The sequence below is a fragment of the Microcaecilia unicolor genome, chromosome 14 (genome assembly GCF_901765095.1).
Source record: "Microcaecilia unicolor chromosome 14, aMicUni1.1, whole genome shotgun sequence".
Lineage (NCBI taxonomy): Eukaryota > Metazoa > Chordata > Amphibia > Gymnophiona > Siphonopidae > Microcaecilia > Microcaecilia unicolor.
In genome coordinates, this window is record NC_044044.1 from 2,053,907 (window position 1) to 2,070,627 (window position 16,721).

Genomic DNA, 16,721 nt, shown 5'->3' on the forward strand with positions numbered 1-16,721 from the left:
CAGAAAAAGACGTGCATGGTCCATCCAGTCTGCCCAACAAGATAAACTCATATGTGCTACTTTTTGTGTATACCTTACCTTGATTTGTACCTGTCCTTTTCAGGGCACACACCGTGTAAGTCTGCCCAGCACTATCCCCGCCTCCCAACTACCAGTCCCGCCTCCCACCACCGGCTCTGGCACAGACCTTATAAGTCCGCCCAGCACTATCCCCGCCTCCCGCCACTGGTTAGAGGTTACGAGAGGCCACCTTTGGTGAAAAAACATTAACCTCCCTCCAACCGGCAAGTCGTCCAGTATGGACACTTTTACTGTGGCTATGCTTTGCTGGAGCCAGTCAGAAGCCCATCCCTTGCTTTTGCTGGGAAGCAGCAGGGGGGTCTTAGGCGCACGCTGTTGATGAGAACGAGCATGCTGGGACTGAACCTGACTAGACTGTTGGAACACTGGAGTGTACCTACGCCTAGCATAGGAATACGGAGCACTCCGCGCCCCCCCCCCCCCCAAAAAAAAAAAAAAACCTCCTACTTGAGGAGGCTGAAGCAGAAGGCACCTGTGCTTCTTGATCTGGCCAACCAGATCTTCCACCTTCACTCTAAAAAGGTTATCCCCCCAGCAAGGTACATCCACCATCCTCTGCTGGACCGAATGATCCAGGTCAGAGACACGCAGCCATGAGAGTTTGTGCATCGCTATACCCTGAGCAGCGATTCTGGATGCCACATCAAAAGTATCATAAGCTCCCCTGGCCAGGAATTTATGACACGCCTTCTGCTGCCTGACCACCTGGCGCAAAGGCTCGGCCTGCTCCGGAGGGAGGGCATTGACCAAGACAGACAGCTCCATCACTGAGTTCCACAAGTGGACGCTCGTGTAGAGCTGGTAAGATTGAATACGGGCAGTGAGCATAGCGGCCTGATACGTCTTCCTCCCAAAAGAGTCCAAGGTCCTAGCTTCTCTGCCTGGGGGCGTCAAGGCATAGTTCCTAGTACACTTGGCTCTTTTGAGGGCAGAGTCCACCACTATGGAATTGTGTGGTAACTGAGACCTTATCAACCCAGGTTCACCGTGGATCCGATATTGGGAATAGGTCTTCTTCAGGATCACGAGAGCAGACAGAGGGAACGACCAGTTTTGCATAAGGACTTCCTTGAGTACCTTATGCAAAGGAGCCGTCACTGCCTCCTTAGGTGGAGAGGGATAATCCAGGACCTCAAGCATCTCAGCCCTGGGCTCATCCTCCACCTCCATAGGGAATGGAATATTAATAGCCATTTCCGGGACAAAAAATGTAAAAGAGAGACTCTCAGGAGGAGTCTCCTTTCAGGTGGAGGGGAAGGTTCAGAGAGAATTCTAAAAGACTCATCAGAGGAGAAGTATCTGGGATTTTCCTCTGACTCCCACGAATACTCCTCTTCAGTATTGGAAAGCACTTCCATAAGGGAGCTCAGAGACTGAGCCTGCCTTGACACCGAGGATCGACATCCTCAATGGTGATGTCGAGAAGCTGACGACTGCATGGACTGCGGTGAAGCTTCCTCTACAGACGTCGAAGGGGAGTCAACCTGGGTGGCAGCCGACACCGGTGCTGCTTGACAGGGACCTCACCGCAGGCAAAGGGCCAGACGTCACTGCAGCAGGCGGCGAGGAAGGCACAAGCACCCACGACACCAAAGTAGACTGGCGCAGTTCTTCCAGAAGTTCTGGAAGCAGGGCCCGGATGTGCTCGAGAACCGCAACTGGAGAAGGCTGGGGGGCCGGTGGAGCAGCCTGTGGCAGAATTGGTTGAGGTTCAGGAGCAGGTACCGGGCTGCCAAGAGACCGACGCATCAGCACCTCCTGTATGGAGGGGGAGCAATCCTCTCGGTGCTGACGCTTCTCGGGTGCCGAATCCTTCGATGCCCCAGAGCTCCCAGCACCATGTGTCGAAGGAGATCGGAGACGGTGCTTCTTCGCCTTCGCTTGATGTCCGTCACCAAGACTCCTCGGTGCTGACGAGGACAACATGGAATCCTCATGTCTCCTTGGGGTGGGGTCAGATGATGGTCGGTCCCGGGGTGCCTGCATAGCAGGAGGCTTCGAGACAGGTGGAGACCCACTTGACACCTCACTACTCCCAGCACAACTTGGTCTCTCAGCAGCCATTACCTCTGCTCTTGACGTCTATGCTTCCCTCGATGTCAATGTTGCCGACCTTGGTACCAATGTCGATGCCGACGTCAAAGGACTGGACTGAGCCCCAAAAAGTTTCTCGTGTTGGGGTTCTCGAGCTACTTGGGTCCGCGTCTTCATATGAAGACACAGAGCACAAGCAGCTGGGCTGTGGTCGGGCCCAAGGCACTGGATACACTAGGAATGGGTATCGGTAACTGAGATTGTCCGGTTGCACAGAGAACGATGTTTGAAGCCTCAATGACATGGAAGGAAAAACGGGTCCGGTGAAATCAAAAGACTCGATTATGCCAATAAAAAGGGGCATGAAAATGAGGAGAAAAACCCAGCTGCGTCGAAAAAGAAAGGAAAGATTGGGAAAAAAGCCTGAGGATTCAAGAAAAAGGATCCTAAGCTCTTTTTTAAAGAAAAACAAAGTAGAGAATAAAAATCACTCTTCAGAAGAACTCTTTCCCTGGCCAGAACGAGCACAGGAGGAACCTGCTGCACCTTGTTGCGAAAAAAAAAGTAACTGAGGTACATGCTCACGCGGCAAGTCAGTCCGCGCACGTGCGCTAGAAGACACTAGCAAAGTTTTTTCTTCTTTGCTATGGCAAAACGCCGATTCCCGTGCCGACGCGGACATCGATCCCACGTGTGAGAATAATGCAGCCTGCTTGTCCTCGGAGAAAAATCACTCCAAATTCTGTCTGCTGAGATAAAATCCAAACTAGGATCCAAAAAATCAAAAATATCATCATCTTTAAAGGATTCTCTTATTTTTTAGATTTTTTGAGTTAAAATAAATTAGCTAACTGGGAAGCAGAAGGTGTTTTAATAGTAGATGGAGCAGTACAAGCCTCTGTATTTGTACAATCTCTTAGAATTTTAAAAAGCAATTTTGTATCTACAGAATTGTCTTCAACCAATTTTGAATAATAATTCTCTCTTTTCAATAGTCTCATACTCTCCAATTATCCTTTGTTTCAATATGTTTTTGCCATAATCTCTCTGCAGATCTACATTTCCTCTTAAGGACAAGCAATTCAGGGTCAAACCATTTATCAGAACATCTGGACATTTCAGTACGAACTTTAAGGATCCAAATTATCCAATACCTCATTACTAAAATGCAAATAGATTCCCAGAAAGCACTTGCTTCATCCAGTTGTAGCCAAAAAGTAACTAACTATATCTCCTCTAGAAACACACAAAGTTTGGTTTAATGATTTAGTTCTTCCTAATTGTCTCCAGTCAATATTAAATTGATAGATGAAATGGTTTGACCAAGGAATCTCTAACCAAATACTATCTTCATAAAGTTTATCTATACAAGTATCCACCTTAGCAAATACTATTAAATCTAATTAATGCCTTTTATTATGTGAGTCACTGAATAGTGGAATATGATATCCTTAATCTGATAGGCTACAATTTCTAGTTCAGGTGAAATGTAAGCTTCTAAAGTAACTACTTCAAAAAAATCTTTATAGATGAATGCTGTACCTCCACCTCTTAGAGGTTCTTTTACTAAATTGCAGGAAAAAGGGCCCTGTGGTAGCGGCGGGGGCTGATTTTCTTGCACACCAGAGCCCTTTTTTCTGCAGCCGGTAAAAGCCCCTCCCCTCCCCCCAAAATGTCCATGTGGTAAGAGAACTCTTACCGCCACTCACTGAGGTGGTGATAAGGGCTCCCGTGCTACCCCGCAGTAAGCGGTGATGCCCGATTACCACTGGGATATCACCACACAAGCCATTTCCGGGGGTTTTCTTTTTCCCCCAGAAATGGCGCACGCTTGAGGCGGGACTACCACTGGCAGCCGCGTTGGGCTGGCGGTAGTCCCGGAAGAGCGAGCGGTCAACCGGCATTGGGCTTACCGCCGCTCTGTAAAAGAGCCCCTAATTCTCCCTACAAGTTAACTTAATTTTATAGCCAGGTTGGCAGATCTCATTTATCACGGGGTCTACTGCTGATGTTAACCAGGTTTCGGTTATCCAAAAATATCCTAACTGCTTTTCTGTAATCCAATCCTTAATAATATGTGCTTTATTTCCTACAGATCTCGCATTAACATAAGAACATGGTATAGGTAAATAGGGAAATGTTTAGTAAGCTGTTTCAAAGTAGAGCGACGGAACGGTCACAAGCATCTCCTTTAATTCAATTAGGAGGGCGGTGTCGTATTTGTCTCTCTCTCTCTCTCATGCCCCTCTCGGGCATTACCCCGGCATGTCTCTCTCTCTCTCATGCCCCTCTCGGGCCTTCCCCCAGCGTGTTTCTCTCTCATGCCCCTCTCAGGTCTTTCCTCAGCGTGTATTTCTCTCTCTCTCATGCCCCTTCTCTGGCTTTCCCCTGGCATGTCTCTCTCATGCCCCTGGCATGTCTCTCATGCCCTCTTGGGCCTTCTCCCGGCTTGTCTCTCGCTCTCATGCCCCTCTCAGGTCTTCTCCCGGTGTGTCTCAATCTCTCTCACGCCCCTCTCGGGCCTTCTCCCGGCATGTGTCTCTCGGGCCTTCTCCTGGCATGTCTCTCTCAAGCCCCTCTCGGGCCTTCTCCCAGTGTGTCTCTCATTCTCATGCCTCTCTCGGGCCTTCTCCTGGCGTGTCTATCACTCTCATGCCCCTCTCCCGGCGTGTCTCTCTCTCTCTCGTGTCCCTCTCTGGTCTCCCATGTCTCTCTCTCTCTCATGCCCCTCTCGGGTCTTTTCCCTGCATGTCTGTTACTCTCATGCCCCTCTCCCGGCATGTCTCTCTCTCTCATGCCCCTCTCAGACCTTCCCCGAGTGTCTCGCTCTCATGCTCCTCTCGGGCCTTCTCCCAGCGTGTTTCTCGCTCTCATGCTTTTCTCGGGCCTTCTCCTGGTGTGTGTGTGTGTCTCTCTCATGCCCCTCTCGGGTCTCCTGACATGTCTCTCTCTCTCATGCCCCTCTCAGGTCTTTTCCCTGCGAGCCTGTCACTCTCATGCCCCTCTCCCAGCGTGTCTCTCTCTCATGCCACTCTCAGGCCTTCCCCCTGAGAGTCTCTCTCTCTGGCTTTCCTCCGGCGTGTCTCTCTCTCTCTCATACCCCTCTTGAGACTTCTCCTCGGCATGTCTCTCACTCTCACAGCCCTCTCGGGCCTTTCCCTGGTTTGCCTATTGCTCTCATGGCCCTCTCAGGTCTTCTCCCAGCGTGTCTCTCTCTCTCATGCCCCTCTCAGGTCTCCCGGCGTGTCTCTCTCTCTCATATGCCCCTCTAAGGTCTTCTCCCGGTGTGTGTGTGTCTCTCTCTCATGCCCCTCTCCCGGTGCGTCTATTTCTCTAATACCCCTCTTGGGCCTTCCCCGGCGTGTCTCTCTTTCATGCCCCTCTCGAGCCTCTCTCTTTCTCTCCCCCCTCTCTAATGCCCCCCTCGCAGTGTGTGTGTCTCCCTCTCTCATGCCATTCTCTCAGTGTGTGTCTCTCTCTCTCTCTCGTGCCTTCCCTAGCGTGTATCTCTCTCTCTCTCTCATGCCCTTCTCGGGCCTTTCCCCAGCGTGTCTCTCTCTCTCGCTCTCTCATGCCCCTCTCGGACCTTACCCTAGTGTATGTCTCTCTCTCTCTTGCCCCTCTCGGGCCTTCCCCCCAGGGTGTGTGTCTCTCTCTCTCTCACGCCCCTCTCGGGTCTTCTCCCGGCATGTCTCTCTCTCTCTCTCTCACGCCCCTCTCGGGTCTTCTCCTGGCATGTCTCTCTCTCATGTCCTTCTCGGGTCTTCTCCTGGCATGTCTCTCTCTCATGTCCTTCTCGGGCCTTCTCCCAGAATGTCTCTCTCTCATGTCCCTCTCGGACCTTCTCCCAACATGATTCTCTCTCATGTCCCTCTCAGGCCTTCCACCAGCATGTCCCTCTCGGGCCTTCTCCCAGAATGTCTCTCTCTCATGTCCCTCTCGGACCTTCTCCCAGCATGATTCTCTCTCATGTCCCTCTCAGGCCTTCCACCAGCATGTCCCTCTTTCATATCCCTCTCGGGCCTTCTCCCAGCATGTCTCTCTCTTATGCCCCTCTCGGGACTTCTCCCAGAATGTCTCTCTCTCATGCCCCTCTCGGGCCTTCTCCCAGAATGTCTCTCTCTCATGTCCTTCTCGGGCCTTCTCCCAGAATGTCTCTCTCTCATGCCCCTCTCGGGCTTTCTCCCAGAATGTCTCTCTCTCATGCCCCTCTCGGGCTTTCTCCCAGCATGTCTCTCTTATGTCCCTCTCGGGCCTTCTCCCAGCATGATTCTCTCTCATGTCCCTCTCTGGCCTTCTCCCAGCATGATTCTCTCTCATGTCCCTCTCGGGCCTTCCCCCAGCATCTCTCATGTCCCTCTCGGGCCTTTTCCCAGCATGTCTCTCTCTCATGCCCCTCTCGGGCCTTCTCCCAACATTTCTATCTCTCTCGGGCCCTCTCCCGGCATGTCTCTCTCTCTCAGGCCTTCTCCCGGCGTCTCTCTCTCTCACGCCCCTCTCCCAATGTGTGTATCTCTCTCTCCTGCCTGTCTCGGGCCTTCCCCCAGCACGTCTGTCTCCTGCCCGTCTTGGGCCTTCACCCAACATGTCTCTCTTCTGCCCCTCTCGGGCCTTCCCCCAGCATGTCTCTCTCTTCTGCCCCTCTCGGGCCTTCCCCCAGCATGTCTCTCTCTTCTGCCCCTCTCGGGCCTTCCCCAGCTTGTCTCTCTCCTGCCCCTCTCGGGCTTTCCCCCAGCATGTCTCTCTCCTGCCCCTCTCGGGGCTTCCCCCGACGTGTCTATTCCTCTCGGGCTTTCTCCCGGCGTGTCTCTCTCTCTTACACACCCCTCTGCTGGTGCGTCTATCTCTCTCATGACCCTCTCAGGTCTTCCCCTGGTGTGTCTATCCCTCTCATGCCCTTCTCGGGTCTTCTCCCTGTGTGTCTATCGCTCTCATGCCCCTCTCCCAGCGTCTCTCTCTCTCAGGCCTTCCTCCGGCGTGTCTCTTGTCTATTATCATTACAGCTATGAGCTTTGGTTCAAGGCCTGACTTTGGTTCAGGATCTAACATGAGAAAAAACCTTACAGGCCCATGACTCTAACCTGAACTTCAGTGTGACTGCAGAACTCATGATCTGTTCTGACATTTTCATGCAACAGAATAAGGAACGGGCATAAGTGGAAAAACAGAGTAACACGTTTAGCAACATGGTGGTCACAGATGTTTTAGTGAAAAACAGAACAAGATAACTCCTCAGGAAGGCTTCCAGGAACAGCTAGTCTATTATTAGCTTTTCCAGTAAATACTAACGAACTCAGTGTTAACTCTGACATTAACATAGATCCAATAACTACTACTATTTAGCATTTCTATAGCACTACAAGGCGTACGCAGCGCTGCACAAACATAGAAGAAAGACAGTCCCTGCTCAAAGAGCTTACAATCTAATAGACAAAAAATAAAGTAATCAAATCAATTAATGTGTAAAGGAAGGAGGAGAGGAGGGTAGGTGGAGGCGAGTGGTTACAAGTCAAAAGCAATGTTAAAGAGGTGGGCTTTCAGTCTAGATTTAAAGGTGGCCAAGGATGGGGCAAGACGTAGGGGCTCAAGAAGTTTATTCCAGGCGTAGGATGCAGCGAGACAGAAGGCGCAAAGTCTGGAGTTGGCAGTAGTGGAGAAGGTAAGTCTCACGTCGGTGGTAGGAAAAATAATGGAGTCGCTGCTCAAAGGATAATTAACTTTCTAGAAGCTACAAACATGGTATGGGTTTTGTGTTGCAAACCATACAAGGAGAGACTTGCTGACCTGAACATTTATACCTTGGAGGAAAGGAGAAACAAATGATACAGACGTTCAAATATTTAAAAGGTATTAATCTGCAAATAAGGTGTGCTTACTGTCATATTATTTGTATCCTGAATGGACATATAAAAATGAGTGTACTTCCTACTTCAATGGAAAGAGACAGTCACAGCCAGTACCCTTTGTGCAAGTAGGGCTGCTCTCCCATGAGAAACCAATCAATTGGCAAGTAATTCTATTGCTTTCTCATAAGTAGTCTTGAGTCTTTTATATCTGCAAATTGGCTTTAGCTGGTAATTTGGGGTGAGGGCAAAAAAAAAAAGACCTTAAATAAAACAGAGACTCAGATCCAGAGAACACCCATATGTAGCTGTGGTACTGTACTCCCATAAGCAATTGATTGTACATATACTTGGAGAATAATAAATAAAAGTATTTGATTGCCTATATATAATTTGGAGTCTTAGATATAGCAGTACTTTTGTACAGCAATGTTCTGTACTCCCAGTGAGATATCACTGATCTGCTAATTGTACAAATACTTGGTAAGAAATAAGGTATCTAATTAAACTCCTAACTGATGCAGCCTTGGGTGATTTATTTCTTCCTAGGTATTGGTGGGTGAACCACCATATAGGGAGGGATAAATTGACCCTAAAAAATACACTGTCTCTCTCTGGCCTTTCCCCGGCACGTCTCTCTCTCTCTCTCATGCTCCTCTCTGGCCTTCTCCCGGTTTGTCTATCACTCTCATGCCCCTCTCGGGTCTTCTCCCGTCATGTCTCTCTCTCTCGTGCCGCTCTTGGGCCTTCCCCCGACGTGTCTCTCTCTCTCATGCCACTCTCGGGCCTTCCCCCGACGTGTCTCTCTCTCTCTCATGCCCCTCTCGGGCCTTCCCCCGACGTGTCTCTCTCGCTCATGCCCCTCTCGGGCCTTCCCCCGACGTGTCTCTCTCTCTCATGCCCCTCTCGGGCCTTCCCCCGACGTGTCTCTCTCTCTCATGCTCCTCTTGGGCCTTCCCCCGACGTGTCTCTCTCTTATGCCCCTCTCGGGCATTCCCCCGACGTGTCTCTCTCTCTCATGCCCCTCTTGGGCCTTCCCCCGACGTGTCTCTCTCTCATGCCCCTCTCGGGCATTCCCCTGACGTGTCTCTCTCTCATGCCCCTCTCGGGCGTTCCCCCGTGTCTCTCTCTCTTTTTCATGCCCCTCTCGGGCGTTCCCCCGACGTGTGTCTCTCTCTCTCTCTCATTCCCCTCTCAGGCCTTCTCCCGGTGTGTCTCTCTCTCATGCCCCTCTCCCGGTGTGTGTCTCTCTCTCATGCCCCACTCCTGGTGTGTGTGTGTGTGTCTCTCTCTCTCTCATGCCCCTCTCCAGCCATCCCCCAGTCTCTCTCACTCCCCTCTCCAGCCATCCCCCAGTCTCTCACTACCCTCTCCAGCCTTCCCCCCGTCTCTCTCACTCCCCCCTCTCCAGCCTTCCCCCATCTTACACACCTCTCCAGTCTTTCCCCCGTCTCTCTCAAACCCCTCTCCAGCCATCCCCTGGTCTCTCTCTCTTTTTTTCTTGCCCCTCTCCAACCATCCCCCAGTCTCTCTCCCCTCTCCAGCCATCCTCCAGTCTCTCTGTCTCTCTCTCTCATGTCCCTCTCCAGCCACCCCCGTCTCTCTTTCTCATGTCCCTCTCCAGCCACCCCCCACAGTCTCTCTCTCTCATGTCCCTCTCCAGCCACCCACCCAGTCTCTCTCTCTCATGTCCCTCTCCAGCCACCCCCAGTCTCTCTCTCTCTCATGTCCTTCTCCAGCCACCCCCAGTCTCTCATGTCCCTCTCCAGCCACCCCCCAGTCTCTCATGTCCCTCTCTCCAGCCACCCCCCCCAGTCTCTCTCTCTTATGCCCCTCTCCAGCCACCGCCCAGTCTCTCTCTCTCATGCCCCTCTCCAGCCACCCCCCAATCTAATTCTCTCTCTCTTGAAGCCATGAAACTTCTCAAACCTCCTAATGTAGAAGGAAGAGACAAATAAATCAGTCCCACGGGAGGAGGAGGGCAAAACAGAGATGTCCTGGGCTCATGTGAGGAGGGTGGAGAGCTAAAGTGAAGGGAGAGATGTACTGGACTCATGGATGGAGAGGAGCTAGAGGGAAGGGAGAGAGGTGCTGGACCAAGGGGATGAAATAAGAGTGAGTCAAATAATGAACCCAAGCATTGTTACTCCTATGTCAAGCCCCCTGCAACCTCAATTCATTCTCTATAGTTCTACAATGTTCCTTGTCTGTGGAAAAGATTTGTTTGCATATTACCACCATTCAAATATTTAAACATCAGCATCATATCACCCCGATCTCTCCATTCCTCTAGGATATACATAATCAGGTTGTCAAGTTTCTTCTCACAAGTCTTGTGGTGCAAAGCACATACCATTTTCACCACTTCTTCAAGCCTTTTTACATCCTTAGCAAGATAAGGCCTACAAAACTGAACACACTATTCCAAATGGGGCCTCAACAGCAACCTGCACAGGTGCATCAACATCTCCTTTCTTCTACTGGTTATACCTCTCTCTATGCAGCCACCACTTTGTCACATTGCTTCGCTGCCTTGAGATCCTCAGAGAGTATCACCCCAAGGGAATTTTGCACTTCTTTCCATTAAACTAACTGCTAGATCTTAGACCATTCTTCTAATTTTTGGGGATCTCTTCTCATGTTTTCTACTCCCTCTGGGGTGTCCACTCTGTTGGCCATCTTTGTGTCATCCGCAAAAAAGAAAACTTTTCCTTCTATGCCTTTAGCAATGTCGCTCATAAATATATTAAATAGATCAGCCCCAGTACCAATCCCTGAGGCACGCCATTACTCACTTTTCTTTCCTCCAAGTGGATTCCATCCATGCTGCCTTGGATCTTGCAACCTCTTGGATTCTAGAAAGTTCACTATCCTATTCTTCAGATCTACCTTATGATAATTCATTGTGGATATTCTAAAAATATGACTGGTTGTGGGGGTCCCTGCAGAACAGACATATAGGGGAGCTCTAGGAGAGGACTCTTCAAAGACGTTGAGTCGAAACTCCTGGTACAATACAGAGAGACAGGTGTATTGGAGGGGGTTAGGTCCCCAGAGGAAAAGTGGCACAAGTTCCGCTACTTTTGACCAAACTATTTCTTCTATAAATAGCATGGCATAGCATATATCCCACTACCATATATACCCCTACCAACAAACCAGAAGCACTGGAATGAGAAGGAGTAAATGTATTTAGAGTAAAGTCTCAAAACAAACTGCATTATCTAGGTAGTTAAATAATCCATGAGGCAGAAACAAAGACTGGTTCTGCCTCCTATATGCGCCAAATCTCTTTCATGCACATCAAAATATTCTTTTAGAGCAGGAGTGGGCAACCTTTATACACTGAGGGGCACATGAATGTCAATACTATTTCTAGCAGGCTGTAACATATCAGAACTGAAAATGTACAAAACTCCATAGACCTGTGAAAATTGAACTAAAAATGGAGACTACTAGAGTGGCTATTCTGAAAATATTTGTGAAATACAGTATTTAAAAATTGTCAACACTCTGATTAATGCCATTTTCTATGTATACTTCATGGTCTCACAGGCCACATAACATTCAATTGTGGACCAGATGTTGCCCACTCCTAGATTATTCTAAATCCTCTTTTATGAAAGCAAGTATTAATGGAAAACCCAACATTCAGCTGCTGGTAGTTACATGGATGTTCCAAAACGCTTGTTTAGCCACCCCTAAATCTTTCAGTGATAATGAAAGGTATGTGGCTATTTCAGTGTTCTACATGGAGCACTTAAGGGTTAGCCAATGAAAAAAGATTTAACTGTGCTGATGGACATAGGAGTGCATGCATTAAATGCAAAAGGTCAGCTTAATATCATCAGGTTTGGCATAATATGGCAATAGAACTGGGAATTCTCCAAACTCTCTAGTATATATATTTGCACAGGATGGCCAAGACAGCCGAATGAAAAGTGGTTTCATTCCTTTCTTCATTTGTTCTTATGATCAAAGCCAATATACATTAGTTCATTTCTACTGTACCTAATGAGATCAAAGTTTGGTGGATTTCTTGGATCACATTCCTGTAGAGCTGTTTCTGCCATTCTTCCAACTGCATCCATTCTTCCTTTGTGAAACAAAGTGCAACATCTCTGAATTCAACCAATGCCTGAAATAAAATGCATTATATCATCAGTACCCTCTCCCTCACTGAAACAGAAAAGTAGTAAAAAATGGTTTGCTAGCTTCCCCCACTCCCCCATTATAAATGTCCATCAGACTGCCCCAATTATAATAATAATAATAATAAATAAATAAATAAATAATAATAAAGGAGGCTAACTTTTATTGTTCAGATCCTTTCCAAATTTCAGGCTGAAACTACTTACTAATATTAATCTAATCTAATCTTAGCATTTCTATTCCTCGTAACCAGTTTAGACTCAATGAAGATCACAATACAAGAGATTGGGCTAGAGCAGTGATGGCAAACCTATGGCACACGTGCCAGAGAGGGCACGCAGAGCCCTCTCTGTTGCCACGTATGCCGTCGCCTCACCCACCGAAGTTCGTTCCCTCCTCCCTTCGCGTTCCAGGCCCTCCCTCCGAATTTTAAAAGTCATCTATTTTACCTCGTCGGGGTTAGGGCAGCAGCATGCAGGCTCAGCTCGGTGCTTAGTTCCATTTTCCCTTCTCTCTTTCAGCTCTGGTCCCGCCCTCATTTCCTGTTTCCGCAAGGGCGGGGCCAGAGCTGAGAGGGAGAGAAGGGAAAACGGAACTAAGCACCGAGCCAAGCCTGCATGCTGCCACCCTAACCCTGACGAGGTAAGATAGATGACTTTTAAAATTTGGAAGGAGGGGGGACCCTGGAACTCGAAGGGAGAGGGGGGACGAGGGAGGGGGAGGGGGACAGATCCACATGCAAATAAATCAGTTATCGAGCTGTTACATTAATTGGCTCCAATTTTGATTTGTGTGAGAAACTGGCTATGCACAATCTATAAGAATTCATGCCCAAATCCTTTTGCGCACAACTAAAAGGGGGGAGGGGCTATAGGAAGGGAATGTGTGGGTCGGGGGTGTTCCAGAGAATTATATCCAGTTTTACAGAATTTGGGGGCAGAGTGCGCAAGTTGCATGCCAAGATGAACACTAGATTTCAGTTGGTCCTCATGCCCACAGTAGGGCACTGGAATGCTTGCCAAGCACTATTCTATAAAGTGTGCTCAGCTGGAGTGCACTTTATAGAATAGTGCTAAGCGCACATTTTTCTTGGCGCCTAATTTTCAGTGTCATTTAATGAATCCAGCCCCATATCTATAAAAAAAAATTTTTAAACATGGAACTATTTATTTTTAATAGGTATTGAAAAGACAGATAAGATTTTAGATACCGTCAAAAAGAATAGTAAAATTTTAGAGTCAATCTCTATCAAGGTTTCTGGTAGCCTATTCCACAGATCAGGTCCTCTACTTACTACTGACCTCTGTCTTGTAGAAAGTTTCCAAAAAAAGATTATTAGAAGGAATAGACACGAATTTCCTAAGAACATCAATCAATATGTCTTTACTCTTTCAATAAATCTCTAAATGCTAAGATAGCAAGGAGGAAGCCCATACAAAAATTTTGCCTTTTATTAAAAAACTAGTAAAAAAGGCCCGTTTCGGACTCAAATGAAACGGGCTCTAGCAAGGTTTTCCTCATAGTGTGTATGTTTGAGAGAATGTGTGTGTGAGAGTGACTGTGTGAGAGAGAGTGACTGGGCGAGTGTGTGTGTGTGAGAGAGAATGAGGCTGGGTGCAAGTGTGTGTGTCAGAATGACAGTGTGCGCGAGTGCATATGTGAGACACAGTCAGTGTGAGAGAGAGAGTGTTTGACACAGATACAGTGTGTGTGTGAGAGAGAGAGAGAGAGAGAGAGAGAGAGAGATTCACACAGATACAGTGTGTGTGAGAGAGAGATTGTGTGAGAGAAAGCGAGTGTGAGAGTATGTGTGCGAGACCGAGAGTGTATGAGACCGAGAGTTTGCAGAACCCCCTTCCCCCTCCCCCATTCCACCCCTGTCCGAGTTGCTGAAACCCCTCCCACTTCTTCCCATTTGAGTTGCAGGATCCCCCTTCCACTTCTTCCCATCCCCCCTCTCCCCTTCCCGCTCCACCTCTCACCCGCTCTTGGAGTTGCAGGATGACCCCTCCTCCTTGTTCCCCTCCCCCTTCTTCCCATCCCCTTAGCTACCCCCTGATCCAGGACCCCCTTCCCTTTGCAGTTCCAGGACCCGCCCCTCCGCTTCCAGTGCATTTCCAGGAATCCCCTCCCACCCCCTTGTCATTTAATGACCCCTCTCTGTAGTTTCAGGACCCCTTCCCTCCCCCCATGTCGTTCATGACCCCCCCTTCCCTCCCCTGTCGTTTCAGGACCCCCCTCCCCACCTCTCTGGCCCTCCCCCTCGCAAGAGCCGGCTGTTGCTGAAAAGTTTGTACCTCCTGCACGCAGGGACGCCGCTTCACACAGCTTTCTCTTTCACTTGTGTTTCAGCTGTTCCGAAACTGAAGTGAAAGAAAAAGCTGTGCCCCGCTTCGTTTTGGAAAGCTTTCAGGTCGAGGATTGAGCAGCGGCTGCGTTGACGTTGGGGGGGGGGGGGGGTGGAGGGTGGTAGCGTTGGCAACCTGGGGGGGAGGGTGTAGGGGTGAGGGGCGCCAACTTTGGGGGGGGCGTGGCAAAGGTCGGATATTGCGCCTCCAACGGGCTGTGCCCCGCTTCATTTTTCCTTCAGCCGCGTAGCAATGGGTTAGCGATGCCATTCATTCAGTGTCAGTGCTCCGCCCTCGACGTCTTCACGTTTGACGCGTGGGCGGGGCACACACTCATGGAGGAAAATCGATCTCACCCACTTCACTTTTAGAACGTTGGGTAAAGCGAATGCTACATACCTGTAGAAGGTATTCTCCGAAGACAGCAGGCTGATTGTTCTCACTGATGGGTGACGTCCACGGCAGCCCCTCCAATCGGAAACTTCTCTAGCAAAGACCTTTGCTAGTCCTCGCGCGCACCGCGCATGCGCGGCCGTCTTCCCGCCCGAAACCGGCTCGAGCCGGCCAGTCCAGTATGTAGCAAGACAATACACTTCAAGGGAAGACACAACTCCAACGGGGAGGCGGGCGGGTTTGTGAGAACAATCAGCCTGCTGTCCTCGGAGAATACCTTCTACAGGTATGTAGCATTCGCTTTCTCCGAGGACAAGCAGGCTGCTTGTTCTCACTGATGGGGTATCCCTAGCCCCCAGGCTCACTCAAAACAACAACCATGGTCAATTGGGCCTCGCAACGGCGAGGACATAACTGAGATTGACCTAAAAAATTTACCAACTAACTGAGAGTGCAGCCTGGAACAGAACAAACAGGGCCCTCGGGGGGTGGAGTTGGATCCTAAAGCCCAAACAGGTTCTGAAGAACTGACTGCCCGAACCGACTGTCGCGTCGGGTATCCTGCTGCAGGCAGTAATGAGATGTGAATGTGTGGACAGATGACCACGTCGCAGCTTTGCAAATTTCTTCAATGGAGGCTGACTTCAAGTGGGCTACCGACGCAGCCATGGCTCTAACATTATGAGCCGTGACATGACCCTCAAGAGCCAGCCCCGCCTGGGCGTAAGTGAAGGAAATGCAATCTGCTAGCCAATTGGATATGGTGCGTTTCCCTACAGCCACTCCCCTCCTATTGGGATCAAAAGAAACAAACAATTGGGCGGACTGTCTGTGGGGCTGTGTCCGCTCCAGGTAGAAGGCCAATGCTCTCTTGCAGTCCAATGTGTGCAGCTGACGTTCAGCAGGGCAGGAATGAGGACGGGGAAAGAATGTTGGCAAGACAATTGACTGGTTCAGATGGAACTCCAACACGACCTTTGGCAAGAACTTAGGGTGAGTGCGGAGGACTACTCTGTTATGATGAAATTTAGTGTAAGGGGCCTGGGCTACCAGGGCCTGAAGCTCACTGACTCTACGAGCTGAAGTAACTGCCACCAAGAAAATGACCTTCCAGGTCAAGTACTTCAGATGGCAGGAATTCAGTGGCTCAAAAGGAGGTTTCATCAGCTGGGTGAGAACAACATTGAGATCCCATGACACTGTAGGAGGCTTGACAGGGGGCTTTGACAAAAGCAAACCTCTCATGAAGCGAACAACTAAAGGCTGTCCTGAGATCGGCTTACCTTCCACATGGTAATGGTATGCACTGATTGCGCTAAGGTGAACTCTTACAGAGTTGGTCTTGAGACCAGACTCAGACAAGTGCAGAAGGTATTCAAGCAGGGTCTGTGTAGGACAAGAGCGAGGAGCTAGGGCCTTGCTGTCACACCAGACGGCAAACCTCCTCCACAGAAAGAAGTAACTCCTCTTAGTGGAATCTTTCCTGGAAGCAAGCAAGACGCGGGAGACACCCTCTGACAGACCCAAAGAGGCAAAGTCTACGCTCTCAACATCCAGGCCGTGAGAGCCAGGGACCGGAGGCTGGGATGCAGAAGAGCCCCTTCGTCCTGCGTGATGAGGGTCGGAAAACACTCCAATCTCCACGGTTCTTCTGAGGATAACTCCAGAAGAGGGAACCAGATCTGACGCGGCCAAAAAGGAGCAATCAGAATCATGGTGCCTCGGTCTTGCTTGAGTTTCAACAAAGTCTTCCCCACCAGAGGAATGGGAGGATAAGCATACAGCAGGCCCTCCCCCCAATCCAGGAGGAAGGCATCCGATGCCAGTCTGCCAGGGGCCTGAAGCCTGGAACAGAACTGAGGGACTTTGT

The 16,721-nt window shown here is 49.6% G+C and overlaps 1 protein-coding gene across 1 annotated transcript in view; it reads right to left on the minus strand.

Moving 5' to 3' along the window:
- The window catches only part of LOC115458147 (zinc finger protein 300-like), a 175,327-nt gene that overhangs the window by 56,959 nt on the left and 101,647 nt on the right, over nucleotides 1-16,721 (minus strand). Inside the window, exon 6 of the mRNA XM_030188000.1 lies at nucleotides 11,970-12,096. Coding sequence (XP_030043860.1) covers nucleotides 11,970-12,096 — 127 coding nt within the window. The remainder of the gene's footprint in view (nucleotides 1-11,969; nucleotides 12,097-16,721) is intronic.